General features: G+C 44.9%; 1 protein-coding gene across 3 annotated transcripts; it reads left to right on the forward strand.

Annotated features, from left to right (window-relative positions):
• The first annotated feature begins 2,450 nt into the window (after positions 1-2,450).
• On the forward strand, positions 2,451-16,049 carry TBC1D13 (TBC1 domain family member 13). 3 transcript variants are annotated; one of them, XM_039506849.1, is made up of 12 exons: positions 2,451-2,528; positions 3,818-3,891; positions 4,890-4,930; positions 5,466-5,527; positions 5,889-5,988; positions 7,887-7,969; positions 8,142-8,301; positions 10,601-10,811; positions 11,549-11,712; positions 13,608-13,768; positions 14,149-14,206; positions 15,214-16,049. In XM_039506849.1, exons 1-12 carry the CDS (start codon positions 2,506-2,508, stop codon positions 15,277-15,279), a joined length of 1,203 nt encoding a protein of 400 aa, XP_039362783.1. In that variant the 5' UTR covers positions 2,451-2,505; the 3' UTR covers positions 15,280-16,049. The 3 variants fall into 3 exon arrangements, with proteins under 3 accessions (XP_039362783.1, XP_039362784.1, XP_039362782.1); XM_039506850.1 differs by lacking the exon at positions 2,451-2,528 and adding an exon at positions 2,558-2,760; XM_039506848.1 differs by lacking the exon at positions 2,451-2,528 and adding an exon at positions 2,931-3,340.
• Positions 16,050-16,356: the final 307 nt, after the last annotated feature.

The raw sequence follows: 16,356 nt of genomic DNA on the forward strand, positions 1-16,356 counted from the left end.
TAATATCATTATTGCCGTTTTACGGATGGGGAAACTGAGACACACATGGGGGAGTGACTTGTCCAAGGTCACCCAGCAGGTCAGTGGCAGAGCAAGAAAATAGAACCCACATCTCCTTAAATTCAGTCCATTGCCCTGCCAACTAGGCCACATTGCATTTTGGCATGATAATATGATTGCATCCTGGACGTATGAAATTGTTTCACTGTTGTGTCAGAAATACAGGATGCTGGGATAATGTTGCATTGCATTTTTATTACATTGTATCTTACCCCAATGGTGTAGCATTGTGCCACATTGATTTTTATTGCAGTGTGATGACATTCTGTAGCATGCTAACTAGGGCTGTCAAGCGATTAAAAAAATTAATTGCAATTAATCGCTCTGTTAAACAACAAGAGAATACCATTTATTTAAAATATATTTGATGTTTACTACATTTTCAAATATATTAATTTAAATTACAGCAGAGAATACAAAGTGTACAGTGCTCACTTTATATTTATTTTTATTACAAATATTTGCACTGTAAAAAAAATTATTTTTCAATTCACCTCATACAAGTACTGTAGTGCAATCTCTTTATCATGAAAGTTGAATTTACAAATGTAGAATGATGTAAAAAAAATCATTCAAAAATAAAACAATGTACAACTTTAGAGCCTATAAGTCCACCCAGTCCTACTTCTTGGTCAGCCAGTCACTCAGAAAAACAGGGTTGGTTACAATTTGCAGGAGATAATGCTGCCTGCTTCTTATTTACAATGTCAGCTGAAAGTGAGAACTGGCATTTGCATGGCACTGTTGTAGCTGATGTTGCAAGATAGTTACGTGCCAGGTGCACTAAAGATTCATATGTCCCTTCATGCTTCAACCACCATTCCAGAGGACATGCTTCCATGCTGATGGGTTCTGCTCGATAACATTCCAAAGCAGTGCGGACTAACTCATGTTAATTTTCTTAATCTGAGTCAGATACCACCAACAGAAGGTTGATTTTCTTTTTTGGTGGTTTGGGTTCTGTAGTTTCCCCATCGGAATATTGCTCTTTTAAGACTTTTAAAAGCATGGTCTACACCTTGTCCCTCTCAGATTTTGGACGGCACTTCAGATTCTTAAACCTTGAGTCGAATGCTGTAGCTATTTTTAGAAATCTCACATTTTACCTTCTTTGTGTTTTGTCAAATCTGCTGTGAAAGTGTTGTTAAAATGAACATGTGCTGGGTCATCATCTGAGACTGCTATAATATTAAATATATGCAGAATGCAGGTAAAACAGAGCAGGAGACATACAATTCTCCCCCACCAAAGGAGTACAGTTACAAATTTAATTGATGCATTCTTTTTTTAATGAGCATCATCAGCATGGAAGCATGTCCTCTGGAATGGTGGCCGAAGTATGAAGGGGCATACAAATGTAGCTGAGGCCTGGACTGACATGAGTAATTAAAAACATGGATGTTGTGATGCAGCATAATCAACCTTAAGATACATGTTACTTCCAGCTTTGATGACACTTTGATGCACCTTGCTGCATGACACAGTTACATTTTGACATGTTTGCTTCTGACTGAGGGATAATGTTTCTGTCAAATATGACAATAACAAGTCAAAATATCATCCTGTAGCACTGTGTCTTATAGACTGACTGTCTCAATATGCCAGATTGGTTCACCCTTAGCACAACAGTGCAGGGGATGGAATGAGAAATATTGGTCAAGGATATAAAATCTAACACCCCGGCTTTTATGAGTAGTGCCTCAGGATCTTCAACATGCACAGCAAGCAAGACCTTAGCTTTTAAATTCATGGCCAAAAGACTTCTACAGAATAAACTGTCTAGAATGCATTTTCAGATACCTCTAGTTTGATTATATTTTGTTCACAAAGAACAGTGGATTTCTCATTATCATCTTCATTGTGTTCCTTCAGTGAATGTGAACATGAGTTCATCCTGCCACAGCAACACTTTGCCATCAACTTCAGCTGCTATATGGCTTGAGAGCAAAATAGGAAATGATCCTGTCCTTAGGAATCTTTCTGGATGAAAAGTACCATGTAAATAAAATTGTGTACTGAAATCCTCCACTATGGGAAAATAAAAAATATATTTAAATGTTAAAGTTTAAATATACCCACAGGTGATGTCAGAGGATTCTTTGAGACAAGAAATGAGTGATTTCTGGCTGCTCAGACCAGAGATGACATCAGTTTAAGAAAGGATCCAAGAAGCTCCTGGATTATGGAAGGAGGAAAAACCTGGGCGAATACAGGGCCATTACAGGGTCAAAGGTAGCATTGTCTAGGCCCGGCAGGTAAGGGCTCGGGAGGCGGGGCCAGGCCGGGAAGGGGCGGGGCCAGGCCGGGAAGGGGCGGGGCCAGGCCGGGGCGGGGCCTCTCACCCAGGCCCGGGGCGGCTATTTCCGCAGGGCCCCGCCCCCTCCCGTCCTTCCCGCCGCCTGGGGCCGGGTTTCCAGCCGGACCGTTTATTCGGGGCGCGTCACCATGTCGAGTCTGCACAAGAGCAGGTGGGGGGCCGGGGCCCGCCTTCCCCCATCCCCGGGTAGGGCCGCTGCCCGCCGGGGCCCGAGGAACCCCCGGGGGGCGGGGTCCGGCCCTGAACGCGGCCCCCTCCTGGAGCGAGGGGCCCTTCCGCCGCGCCCCTCCTTTCCATGGACGCTGGTGTCCCCCCCGGCCCGCCCCCTCCCCCAGCACATCCTCCCAGTCGGGGGGGCGCCCCATAACTGAGCCCTGGGGCAGGTGTGTTCTGGGCCCTGCACCCTCCTGTGGGGGAGGGGCTGGCACAGCCAGGGGGAGGTGGAGGCTGCTGTGGGTAAGACCCCTCCATCTCTGAGGGGGGGTGTCTCTGCTTGCGGTTGGCGGCTTTCAGCAGGGTGTGGGCTGAGGAGTGAGATGCTGGGGTGGCTTCTCGGAGGGTGGGGGCACTTCAGAAAAATTGGGGTGTGTATGCATCAAAGTGGTGTCAGTATATAGACCTGTTATATGTGATTCTGTTCTGTGAAGTCAGGGTGGGGGAAATGGGTCATACCGACCTATGGAAAGTTGGGGTGCCCCATAGCAAATGATGCTCCTGCATAGGGCAAAATATCTGAGCCAGAGCACAGCGTTACATCCCATTCATGATGTGTGGCTCTGCGTTTAATGGAACTACAGGCTTTCTCCCCTTTGGGTGCAGCTTCACTAATGCAGCATTGTGGAAGTGCTGGCACCAAAAGTTAGTGGTTTTGAGGATTGTTCAAAGGTTTCCTAAAGCTGGAGTGTCCCAGCCTTTCAGTATGGTTGTAAGATGGGAAACGTGGATACCTGGAGAGAGTCTGAGGTAGGCACTCTTACATACGGCTGTTTGGTTTTGCAATCTGCCTCACTTGTTGTACTTGCAACTGAAAAGCAGCTGTGATAAGTCTTTATCAGAACAAAAGCAAAGCATGTTTTTATAACTATTTACAATGTATGTTATGTGGTGTAAGTGCCCTTGAAATAAGTAATCTTGAGTCCAAGCCAGGGATGATGATCTCTCATTGAGAGACATCACGAGCCTAAACTCAAGAGAACTATACAGATTTTTAACAGTAACTGCCTATTGTGAGTGTCTAGGCAAGTCCTCAGTGTATATCCATTATATCTAGCTGTAATGGCCAACGGGGACAATGTGCCTGGCTGGCAGAGGTATTTGTGCTGTGATCATTGCGGGAAAGCAAGCTGCCATATAACTCTGATACCGTCACCTAATCACCTGACTCATCCTTGAGAGTGTCATCTTTATATAATTTGTGTATGTGTGGTCACACTTTTGTAGGATTGCAGAATTTCAGGATGTCCTTGGGGAACCCAAGATTGCCCTGCAGAAGCTCCGTGAACTCTGCTTTAGTGGTAAGTGATTTCTGCAAAACTGTTGCATGGGTAGCCACAAAGCTTCTACAGCAGGAATGTCCAATCCAGGCCTATATTGACAGTTTGGTAACAGACTTGGGTGTTGCACCTATTTTGCTGTAATAGAATTGAGCTAGTTGCAGATACTCTGTTCAAGATGGAACACTGAGTGATGGGGTCCGTAGGCTCTAGGCCTTGCAGCTGTGCCAAGTATGAAGACAACTGAGGCATTTGTGGGTTGTATTTTAGCCACACTTGGTCTGAAGGTCTATGCCCTGAGGCACTTGATAACACAATCATGAGTGTGGTGTAATACCTAGATGGTGGTTCCTGAGATCTTTAACTTGCTTTCATCCAGAGCTGCTACTGTCTTTCCAGTGGATAAAAAGAATTTGAAATCTTAAGCATAAGATGTCAAACACCACTAGATGATTAGCTAATGTTGAGTAAGCAAACATCATCTGTGCTGCCACTAAGTTACCAGTGTCATAAATGTTTAACAAAGCAGAGCATGTCACAAACCAAAGACTAACGGATGTGATTAAAAGAGTTACCAACTGTTTGAATGGTTTAGAGACAATTTTAGCTGTACAATATATGGTCTCTGAAACCTTCAAATGTGGACAAAAAACTTCTCTTACTTCACTCTCTATAAAATATCCACTAATTCCTTCATTCAAGACACCATCTGCATATTTCACCTGAAGCATTCCTTCCTTTGCTCCATGGACCATATCATTTTTCCCCTTATGCTTAGCTTAGTCGTCTTCCCTTGCAAGAGCCAAATATGCAAGTCACTTTTTACTTGCTGTATTAACTTTTTTTTGGTATGCCATAGAGCTTCTCAATATCTGTGTAAAACTCCTTGCCAGCTTGAAAAGTGCTGCCCTCCTGTTTGCTTGGTGGCATCGGCATAAATGCTGCATAATGCAGTGAAAGGGCTTAACTTAATTGACTAATTAACTAACTTAATTGACTCTGCCTGATGTATTTCACAGGGATTCCTTTTGATGGTGGGCTGCGCTGCCTCTGCTGGAAGGTGGGTTTTGCTTGGGGCTTTTCTTGTCTTCTGTAAGTTACTCTGGATTGCTTGATTCTGCAAAGTTTTGTGCATTTAAAAAACAAAACAGATTGGCTTATCACTACCTAAGAAGCTACTGTGAATCAACAGCTCTTGGTTGCTGAACAATCAGGGAAATTTATTCTAGCTAATCTGAAATGATAGTAACAGACATGCTTGTGTGGGGGGAGATAATTTGGACAGGTTGTTGGGTGGGTCTGTACAGCTTTGGTGCATCTACAGCCCCCGTTATTATACCCAGTGGGGTTAAGCTATTGAATTTGCCACTTAAGTGGAAGGAATTTGCTATGCCTTTTTGCAGGGTGACGTTAAAATATATCCTCCAAACACTGATGGCTATACCTTGATAAAGTACCGGTCATTCTTCAGGAAGATTCCATCTTCCTCAGTGAGCCAGTTCTAATACCAGTCATCCCCCTCATTTGTTTCACTGAACTTCTAATTGTTAATACCTTCTGCTTCAAGGAGTAATGTGTATGTTCCTTCTGTCCAGATCCTCTTGAACTACCTCCCTGTGGAGAAGGCCTTATGGAGCACCTTGCTGAAGAAGCAGAGGTGATGATCTCTGTACTTTTCAGCCCTAATACCCTTGTGGGGTAGAGGTCCACAGCTTCTTAGCTGTCATTAGCATTTGAAAAAATACTCTAAGGGATCCTGTAAAATTAGATACTTTTGTGTGGAAAGAAAAATATTGTCTTCTTCCCCCCCCCCCCATTAATTCTACAGACTGCCCTGGTGGTTAATGTGATAACCCTTCACAGTTGAGCTGGACAGTTCTCAGTAGAAAAGGTCAAGTGCTCCCTGTCTGAGCAGGGGGGCACAGAGGGACCTGTCTGGGTTCAGGGCAGATGTCTTTTTCGTTTCATTGTATTTTATCTTCTGGTTTCTAATGTGACTTCCTCCTCTCCTTGTTAAGGGAGCTGTATTCCCAATTCCTGAAGGAAATGATTATTCAGCCTGGGATAGCCAAAGCCAATCTTGGTGTCTCCAGGGAGGATGTGACCTTAGAGGACCATGTAAGTATAGTTTAGTCTGCATGTGGAAGGGAGTTCTTGTAAGTTTCAAACTGATCCTGGGGTGATCCTTCCTGCTGGCTTAATAGAATAAAAATATTTTGAGAATCTAGGAATGGGGTGCTGAGCCCTTATGAGGGTGTCTGGCTCAGTGACTTCCAGACTGAAAAAAGCTGTAAAATACTGTGTTAGGGTAACTTATCCTTTCCTTTTTCCCTTTCCCACTGCCATCCTCAGCTGCTTGTCCATGCAATAGACTTAAAATGGGAGTAAAGGATCAATACGATTAAAGGCTCAATGGAGAGCAGTCACAGCATGGAGCTGCTAGCGAAATGAATCTCTCCATTTAACCTGTGAAATCCTCTCCATGGATGGAAGGCTAAATGGGCCAGTCTGAAACCAGTGTATAAGAGAAGCGGCATTGGCATGTGGTTAGACTATGGGATTGGGAATCAGAAGACTTTTATTTCCAGCTCTGCCACTGATTTGCTGTGTGACTCTGGTGGTCACGTCACCTCTCTGTTCCTCAGTATCCCCTCTGTAAAATTGGGTTAACAGTAATCCCCTTGGAAAAGTGCTTTGAGAGCCACTTATGAAAAGGGTTATTGCACTGAAGGATCCATTTATTTTTTTAAGTGGTCAGAAGAAAATGCAAAGTAGGGTAACTGCTCACACACCTCTTCTCCTACCCCAGCCTCTCCTGTTAGTAGCCAGTCATCTGTGTCAGTTTGATCTTTGGAAGGGTTCATACTGTGCCTGGCATAGTGGTTCCCAAACTAGGGGTGCGGCTTGTTCAGAGTAAGCCCCTGGCGGGCTGGGTTGGTTTGTTTACCTGCTGCATCCGCATGTTCGTCTGATCACAGCTCCCAGTGGCTGCGGTTCGCCGTTCTCAGCCAATGGGAGCCGCAGAAAGCGGTGCGGGCCGAGGGACGTGCTGGCTGCTGCTTCCCGCAGCCCCCATTGGCCTGGAGCGGTGAACCGCGACCACTGAGAGCTGCGATCGGACGAACCTGCAGACACTGCAGGTAAACAAACCGGCTCAGCCTGCCAGGGGCTTATCCTGAACAAGCCGCGCCCTTAGTTTGAGAACCACTGGCCTGGCATGTCTTGTGACACGCTGAGCTTTAACTTGCTTGTTACTGTGACCTTTGAAGTTCTTGGAATGTTTGCTTTTTTGTGTGTGTGGTATTTTTTTCCCCATCATTCAGATGCCTTTCAGATGAGTGTTACATTCCATTAGTACAGTTTTGGAAAGTCCTGTATCTGAGCTTGTCTTATATGTATGTTGTGATTTCCTATGCTTAGTTATTCCACACTTCCCTGGTCTTGGGTAAACTTGCATCAACTAAACTTTGCACTAATCCACCCAAGCTGGTAATGTTTTCAGGCTTCTCGGAGTTCAGATAATCATTACACTGTTATCACTGTGTTAACTATGCAATGCACATATACAGTGACAGTACCTCTTGTAGCGGTTAATATGGAAAATCTCCCTCGCACTGATTGGAGCTGTAACCAGAATTCCTGTTAACACAGGTTAGTGAAGCCTGATTGCAGCAGCGAATCCACTAAGACAGGTGAGAATGGATTTGGGAGAGTCTGCTCATACTGCTCTGCACTGGTTGAAAGTAACCACATAGTCTTCACTGGCCTACCAGATGTGTGCTGACTCATTTGAGGTGGGCCAGTGCCCATAAAGTGTCAGCTGCCCAGAGAAAGCACCCCCATTTGTCTAGCAAATCACGACTTTAAACATGGCTCTTGCTAGAAAGGCAATAGCACAGTTTTCCTGATCAGTGTAGACAGAGCCAAGAGACCTTACCTCAGCTTTCAGCAGTGACAGGCTCGCTTGTGAGTAAAACATGAACTTACCATGTTTTATGTGATGTCGTTTTGTGCAGCCACTCAATCCGAACCCAGACAGCCGGTGGAACACTTACTTCAAGGACAACGAAGTGCTGCTGCAGATAGACAAGGATGTCAGGTGTGTGTAAATAGCTGGGCTCGCTAGAGAGGAGGAATAACAGTGCAGTTTATGTACCCGCTGCATCAGGAATACAGAATATTTCATGTTATCAGGCCCATTCTGTTTCACATGGCACCCCTCTGGTTCTAAAAACTCCTTTTAATTTGGTTTCCATCTTTTTCCACCCCAGGAGGCTGTACCCTGATATGGCATTCTTCCAGCGCCCAACTGACTACCCCTGTTTGCTAATCCTGGACCCCCAGAATGAGTTTGAGACTCTCCGCAAGCGGGTGGAACAGACGACACTCAAGTCACAGACAGTGGCACGAAACCGGAGTGGAGTCACAAATGTAAGATCTGGCAAGGAGTTTTCCCTGTGCTTCTGGGATGGGGGATGAGCATGTTGTGATGGGGGGCGTGGAGGGGGAGGAAGGGAGGTGTGTGCACTTCTGTGGCACGCTTGCTAAGATGGTTGCCAGGCTGGCTTGATACTCTGCAGTTATTCCTTACTCCACCTCCACATATGGTGTGGGTTCTTGTATTCCTGCAGGAGGTTGTCGCTTCTCCCCTTTCTCCAGAGGATGGGCTTGACTGAAGAATACTTTTGATAAAGTTGTACAGCTTCAAGTCTCTCTCGCTAAAATCACCCTGGTTTGTGGACAGAGTGCTAACAGTTACAAGTCAAGTTGGTCCTGTCTGTAACTGCAACAAATGTCACAAACTCAACGGTGACCCTATATGAGTCCCCCATATCCACTCACAAGGAAGAGTACACATGTATAGCAAACAGTTCCAGGCAAGGAAGGGTGTCACTGAAACCTGGAGAACTTGAACTGCTCTCTAGGTGGAAAGGAATTCTCCTTTCTCTGTGTGTTGAGCTCCTGAAACTTCCTGCTCACCCAGCAGGTTTTATTTCTCTTTTCATTGATTACATTGGTTCTTCTGTACTGTGCTGTTCGGCATGTTTGACAGCACAAAGGGAATTGAAGGTTGATGTGCTGCTTTCTCTTGAATCGTTTTTTGTTCTGGCTTCTGTTGGAACAGAATCTTTTTTGTTGAGTTCACTGACTTCCAGGGGAAGTGTTCACAGCTCTTATTGCCCCAATTTATGTGTTCCTCTGGATGGACTCTAAGGGGCCAGAGGGTTTAATAACAGAGGACAAATTGATCTAGTCTCCCAGAGCCTGAGATGTAACAAGCTGATATGATTCATATACTTGAGACAGCATTGCAGTCAGCTGCCATTTATCTCCCTTATTCTCTTCTGAGTGCAAACATCACTCATAAGAGCTGCCAGATTGGGTCAGACCATAGTCCATCTTGCCCGATATCCTATCTCTGACAGTGGCCCATACCAGAGGTTCAGAGGGAGTGTACAGAACAGGGCAATTACAGAATGATCCACTCCTGTCTTCTACTCCCAGCTTCTAGTTGTCAGAGGTTTTGGGGTCACCCTGAGCATGGGGTTGCATCCCTGACCATCTTGGCTAACGTCCACTGATGGACTTATCCTCCCTGAATTTGTCCAGTTCTTTTTTTAACCCATTTATGCTTTTGGCCAGGACAACATCCCAGGTTAGTTGTGTGGAAAAGTCTTACTACTTGTTTGTATTAAATCTACTGCCTGTTCATTTAATTTGATGACCCCTGGTTTTCGTATTGTGGGGAAGGGTAAATAACACTTCTCTATTCATTTTTTCGATACTATTTGTGATTTTTATAGCCCTCGATTATCTCCATTTATAGCTTTTTTTTTTTTTAAAGCTGAACAGCTCTAATGTTTTTAGTCTGCCCTTGTATGGAACTCAATTTATACCCTTGATCATCTTTGTTGCCCTTTGTACCTTTTGTAATTCCACTATATCCTTTTTGAGATGGGGCAAACAGAACTGGAGACAGTATTCAAGGTATGGCACACAATGGATTTATAGTGTCATTATGATATTTTCTGTCTATCTTTCTATCCTTTTGCTAATAGTTCCTAAACTATTGTTAGCCTTTTTGACCACTGCTGTGTGTTGAGGGGAAGTTTTCAGAGAACTAATCGCAGTAACTCCCAAGATCTTTCTTGGATGGACACAACTAATTTAGAATCCGTGTGTGTGTGTTTATTTTTTCCAAATATGCATTACTTTGCATTTATTAACATTGAATTTCAACTGCCATTTTGTTGCCCCATCACCCAGGCTCATACCTGCCTAGTGCTGCTTTCCCTTCATGGATGCTGCACTTCCCAGCGTCATTCTAGAACAGATAAAATAGCACTAGTGACTGATGAATACCTTGCTAATGTGACAGATCACTTCTCTTCCTGCCTCTCTAATGTAGCGGGTCCTTTCTTACATGGACACTGAGCTTGTGTTTTTGATTCAAGGTAGCTGTCCACTGCTGAATTAGCTTATTTGTTCTTGGAAAAGACTTGCCAGCCTGGCTTCCTTTGTATTTTATGGCAGTAAGTCTTACAACTCACTGGGCCACCGTCTGGATTTAAGGATTAATTACTGCCTGGAAAGGGCATTTGCTGTTGGTTACTGGTTATCTGGGGGAGCTGAGTGCCTGAAGTTAAATGCCTGCTCCATGGAAAACTTATTGCCTATACAAATTGGGTGCCCAGAATAATTTTTCTTACGTGTTTCCTTTACCCTTCAGGTGAGTTCCCCGCTTAAAACATCTGCTCCGAATTCATTGAGTGAGTATGAAGTTCTGCCTAATGGCTGTGAAGCTCACTGGGAAGTGGTAGAACGAATCCTGTTCATCTACGCCAAGCTGAATCCTGGGATAGCATATGTCCAGGGGATGAATGAAATAGTGGGGCCTCTTTACTATACCTTTGCTACAGATCCCAACAGTGACTGGAAAGGTAAGTAGTTAGTGCTTGAGTGACTTACACCATTCTGGCAGCAGTTGTTGCAGGGAATGGTTATCAGAGCAGCTGAGGAGGAGACTGGCAGACTCTCCCCATACCAGGTCCCTAATGAAAGGGGGTGGTTCTCAGAGAGTGCTTGGAAAGAGCCTCCTGGGAAGTACGGGAATCCTCTCTGATGCACTTCTGTGACAGCTTGGGAAATCTGGCTGTTGAAAACTTATGAATTCTGGTTTTATGAACTCTGTTGTTATGCTCCATGTACATCGGATCAGCCATTTCCTAACGGGGACTGTCAGGTGCTTCACACCCCTACCTAGAGAGCTGTTAAAGGAACATGCAGACTCATTAATGTTTACTATGGCCTTACTATGAGTTGGCTATAGGGATTGGCTGAACTGCAAGAAACCAGTTTTTTCCAGTGGGTAGTAATCAAGCAACAGGTCACCTGACATAGAGGGGCTGATCAGGAAGGTCACATGACAAGGTACTGGAAGGCTTGTGGGAGCCGATGCTAGCTTTCAGGAGGTAGGCAATTGGACTGCAGGGTCCATGCTGCTAAGAAAGGCGTTAGACATGGGGTCTGTAATGGCCTGCTCAGTTCTAGCAAGCCAAGAACTCGTGGGACCCAGTACCACAGGCTGGTTAGTTAGTGTCTAGCAGGGGAAGCTTATCAAAGTTGCAACAGCTTCCTTCCACACTTCGGTTATACTGCTCCTGTGTGTCTCCTTCAGAACATGCAGAAGCAGATACATTTTTCTGCTTCACCAACCTAATGGCTGAGATCCGGGATAACTTCATTAAGAGCCTGGATGATTCTCAGTGTGGCATCACCTACAAGATGGAGAAGGTTTACTCCACCCTGAAGGAGAAGGATGTGGAGCTGTACTTGAAACTGGTGAGGAGTCAGACATTCATCTTGCCCTCCCGCATTGGAACGAGGAATAAGATGGGTGGTGGATCTTTGTCCTATTTCCAGCCAGAACTTGCTCTCTGTCTTAATTTGTAACAGTGGCCAGGTAGTACAGTGATGGCTGCTTAGAAGTGGTTTGATACAACTAAAGAGCTTTTGTTCTCAGGGACAGGCTGTCTTGAGAGTGATGCAGGGTTGAGTATCTACAGGACAAATGGCTCTTGCCACATTGAGTATCTAGCCCAGGTTATATTGATGTAGCAAATACTTTGTCCTCTTTTTAGAGGTGGAAATCTGTAACTTATTTACTCTAAAGCTAACTGTGGCAGAAAGAAGTGGTTTGCCCAGTGTCTCTGGCCACCTGGGTCAATGGCTTAGCTGGGAGTCGTGAAACTCAAAATCTCCTGAGTCTCTGAATTCTGCTTTTGTTATTAAGCCAAACACACGTGCTCTTGCAAAGTTCCTTTACAACCTGGAGTTAGTTTTTTTTCTCAGGGGGAACAAATTCCTGTACTTTCCTTCCATTGCCATCATACGTCCCAATAGCATTCACTTTATAAATTACAGTGAAAAATTATGGCAGCTCAATGATAAATCAAAACTTGATAATAGTAATGCCATCCTGTATATGTAATAATGTTACCTTCCTGTAGCTCCCTTCCTCAGAGGATCTCAAAACACTCTGAAAACTCCCCCTAACGCTACTGTGAGGTGGATAGAGGCAGTTGCAGGTCTTATGGAATGCAGCAGTTGTCTAACAGTACAGCAATGCAACACAAGTTTAGGATGGAAAGTGTAGAATATTGTTTCTAAATGAAACTCTAGGGAGAACTTATGGGAGGCAGAATGTAGTTACGAGAGTTGGAATCTGGTGAATATTAGGCTTCAGCTTGTGTGTGTGTGTGTGTGTGTGTGTGTGTGTAAAAAATGAGATCTTAATATGACTTCAAGTGGTCGTACTCTTGTCTTCTGTCAGCACATTGTCACTCTCCACCATGCTGGTTCAGGAGGAAGAATGTCACCTACTTAGTCACTAGCAGCACTTCCTGCAGGCCCCCAATAGATGTTCCGTAGAAGTCTCCCATCTGTAGAGCCCTGCAAATCTGCAGATATCTGCTTTATATTGGCGGACCATGTTTACAGATTGCAGATCGATGCGGATCCAAATTTTGTATTCGCGCAAGGCCCTACCTATCTGAATACTGAACTGACTTTTCTTGCTTACTTTGTGAAATATGTGGACCACAGTAGAAAGTAGCTAAAAGCTTTGAGTTTCAGTCTATTGGCTGCCAGTATAAACTGTGTCTGGAAAACTCTGGTCTGTATGATTTTTTTTATTTTTTTTATTTTCTATTTTTTTTGTTATGCTAACTTTCCAATAACTAGGGGATTTTTAGAGTCATTGAAAGGAGAGGAAGTACTTCTGATCTAAACCCTTAGGGGAAATGAGGTGTGTGGGGCTCTTTTTTAAAGGAGAAATAAAACTGAATTAGCTTAAATGCTGGAATTGCAATTTATGAAAGTAACAGTTCCTGCGTTCCATGAACCTGGGCATGATTCCTACTATCTGAGCCATAGACACTGAAGATAGACACGTGTATGGAGAGCTGTCCTTCAGAGCACCGTAATTTTTTGGGGGGGCGGTTGTGGAGAGGCTTTGAAAGGAGACATGGCATAGTATCTCACAGCATGAGGCTAACGAGACTTTGAAGCAGAGAGGTGTAACCGTAAAGAATAGGCAGATTTCTCCATATTGCACTGCAGGACACTAGCTTATAACCAGGTTACTAAGAGGACACCAAGGAGGCAGTGAACATCTGGCTTTCTTTTCCAGTTCACTACAAGCAATCAGTTACTGACTCTGTTTGTCTATCCAAAAGCAAGAGCAGAACATCAAGCCCCAGTTCTTTGCCTTCCGTTGGCTGACGCTGCTGCTGTCCCAAGAGTTCCTGTTGCCAGACGTCATCCGTATTTGGGACTCTCTCTTTGCCGATGACAACCGCTTTGATTTTCTACTGCTTGTCTGTTGCGCCATGTTGACGTGAGTGCAGTGACAGCTGACGCTGAGGATGTTGACTCTAGTGTACTCTCCCCTGCCCCACAATTCACAGCTTGTCTCCTAAATATCAGTGTCCACCATGCTGGGTAATGTAAATATAGGCTATGTGCTCCTCCACCCCATTCTCTGCTTGAATCCACAGATATAGGGGCCTCTCTTGCATGAAGAGACATGCGGAGGGGGCTCTGGTGAAAGGATGTAGCCATTCTTTCCACAATGGCAAAAGAAACAGGGCCCTTAAGGAAGGGTAGGAGGCATGTGGTGAGCTGTACACACCTTAGTGGCTGACTTTTTTGGGGATGTTTTTGGACACGGTACTAAAGAGGCAAAAAGTACTTGGATTAACATAATCTCTCTTTCAGACTAATCCGAGATCAATTACTGGAAGGGGACTTCACTCTGAACATGAGGCTGCTACAGGTAAGTACTAAAATACATCAGGAATGGGGAGGAGGTGGAAGAACTCTTTTTTTTAAACAGGAGATTTTCCTCTTGTACAATACTCGGATATGATAGAGGCAGCCCTTCTGGAATATAGTTACCAGCCCTCTGCTGATCATAATGAAGCCATTTGTTTTGAAAAATCTAAACACTTAGCAAACTTCATGGTGTGTTATAAGATCAAGCATTAACTTCTACTGCGTGCTCCCTTTAATTGGAAAATCCAGTGAAGCCGCTCCTGGCCAATAACTCTTAATAACAATACTTCTGTTTACTGGCTGTGCCTTTTGGGGGTTTAAGCTTCTAGGGATCCATCTGATGCTGCTTCTGACTGCTTGATCCGGTAACAGCAGCCTTTGCCTCCATAGCTGATTTGCAGAAAGTGGCTCTGTGGCTACCTGTTCCTGGCTGTTAATTTGCTCTTTCAACTCCAGTTATAAATGCTGGACATCTTGCCACTAGCAGTAGGCTCAGTCCCTGCCGCAGAATAGAGGATTCCTTCTCCTAACTCCTTGGTCAGTCTAGTAACATGCTGGTTCCATCAGCTGCTCAGAGAGCAGCATTACTTTAAAATGTTGTCTCTTAATTAGGAGTCCCTCAAAAGAGGATGAAAGACCGTGTGTTGGAGGGGTCCTGATTAAGAGAATTCTAATGTATTGCATACAATAAAATATTTTGGATCCTTGCATCCTTAATACAGACTTCCATAATGGAGCTAGTCATTGCATAAAGCCAACTTAACCCCACATTCAGGACTACCAAAATTAATCTAATGTCCTGTAGGTTGTACAAGACTGCTCAGTTACAAAACATAGAAGGAAATTGTTTACTCCAGGTGACTTTAACTATGGAGGTAACATCTAATTTATAAACACCAGGGCATTCATTGGGCTGGCCAATGACATTGCAGAGAGTCTCTGCCCCATTAAAAGGGAGAATAGGTGCAATGAACATTAAGAAAATATATCAATTCCTTTTTAATGCAGGATTATCCCATCTCTGATGTACACCTGATTCTGAAGAAAGCGAAGGAGCTTCAGGACTCCAAATAGTCCATAGGCCTGGCAGTGTGTGTGTGAGAGAAACTGTGCAGTAGTGTATCCTAGGAGACTCCTTCCTGTATGTGGTGCATCATCAGAGCTCCTACAATCTCTGCTGGACATTTGGTTTTGTGTTCCAGTAATTGGCCTTCTTGAAGACTTCCTTCTACTCTATTAGGTCAAGGACTGCCTATTTCCCCAGCTAGTCAGGTCCTGCACTCCAGGTTTTCCTAATCTCAAACAACTCCACACTGCCTGAGCAGTGCTTTGTATTTTTTTTAATGACTAAGTTTGGGAAGATGGAAATTGTTTAGCTACATATCTCTCAAAGTCTCATGAAATGAACTTTTGTGATCATAGCATTATGGAAGCATGTGCTCATGCACAGGAACTCCTGCATTTGGGGAAGGGACAGGCTGGGACCAGTGGGATTTTGGTGAGTATAGAGAGAACAACGTCTCCATGAAAATACAACATGTCACTTTGATGTCATGCATCCTGCTGGTTTGAGTAGCTGCTGGATTTTGTTCCTTTCTGGCTGCATTTTACCATCTCTTTTGAGTGCACAAAACAAAAAGTCCATTTTCCTCCTGGTGAGTGGCAGGTGAGGATTCAAAACAGCAGAGTCTCCTCCATGGGAAAGAGACTTTAAAAAGCTGGCATGGGAGCAGGGGCGGCTCTAGGAATTTGGCCGCCCCAAGCAGGGCGGCATGCCGCAGGGGGCGCGCTGCCGGTCGCCGGTCCCGCAGCTCCGGGGGACCTTTTGCAGACGTGCCTGCAGAGGGTGCGCTGGTCCCGTGGCTCCGGTGGAGCATCCGCAGGCATGACTGTGGAAGGTCCGCTGGTCCTGCGGCTCCGGTGGACCTCCCGCAGGCATGACTGTGGAAGGTCCGCTGGAGCTGCCTGCTGCCCTGCCGGCAAAATGCCGCCCCAAGCGCGCGCTTGGCGCGCTGGGGTCTGGAGCCGGCCCTGCATGGGAGAATACTATTGCCATTGGCTGTTTTGTGCGGTGAGATTATTTGCTCTCCGGTAGAGTCTGCCCCAGGATTGCCTTATCAAGGAGTTGTCACCTTGGTGCTGACTTTACTT

The sequence above is a fragment of the Mauremys reevesii genome, linkage group 19, assembly GCF_016161935.1.
Source record: "Mauremys reevesii isolate NIE-2019 linkage group 19, ASM1616193v1, whole genome shotgun sequence".
NCBI classification, from domain to species: domain Eukaryota; kingdom Metazoa; phylum Chordata; order Testudines; family Geoemydidae; genus Mauremys; species Mauremys reevesii.

Coding starts and splice junctions, on each gene's coding strand:
- TBC1D13 (XM_039506848.1), top strand. CDS start 3,141: ATGATGTGTGGCTCTGCGTTTAATGGAACTACAGGCTTTCTCCCCTTT. Junction 3,341..3,817: donor ATACCTGGAGAGAGTCTGAG/GTAGGCACTCTT, acceptor ACACTTTTGTAG/GATTGCAGAATTTCAGGATG. Junction 13,769..14,148: donor GTCTGTTGCGCCATGTTGAC/GTGAGTGCAGTG, acceptor TCTCTCTTTCAG/ACTAATCCGAGATCAATTAC.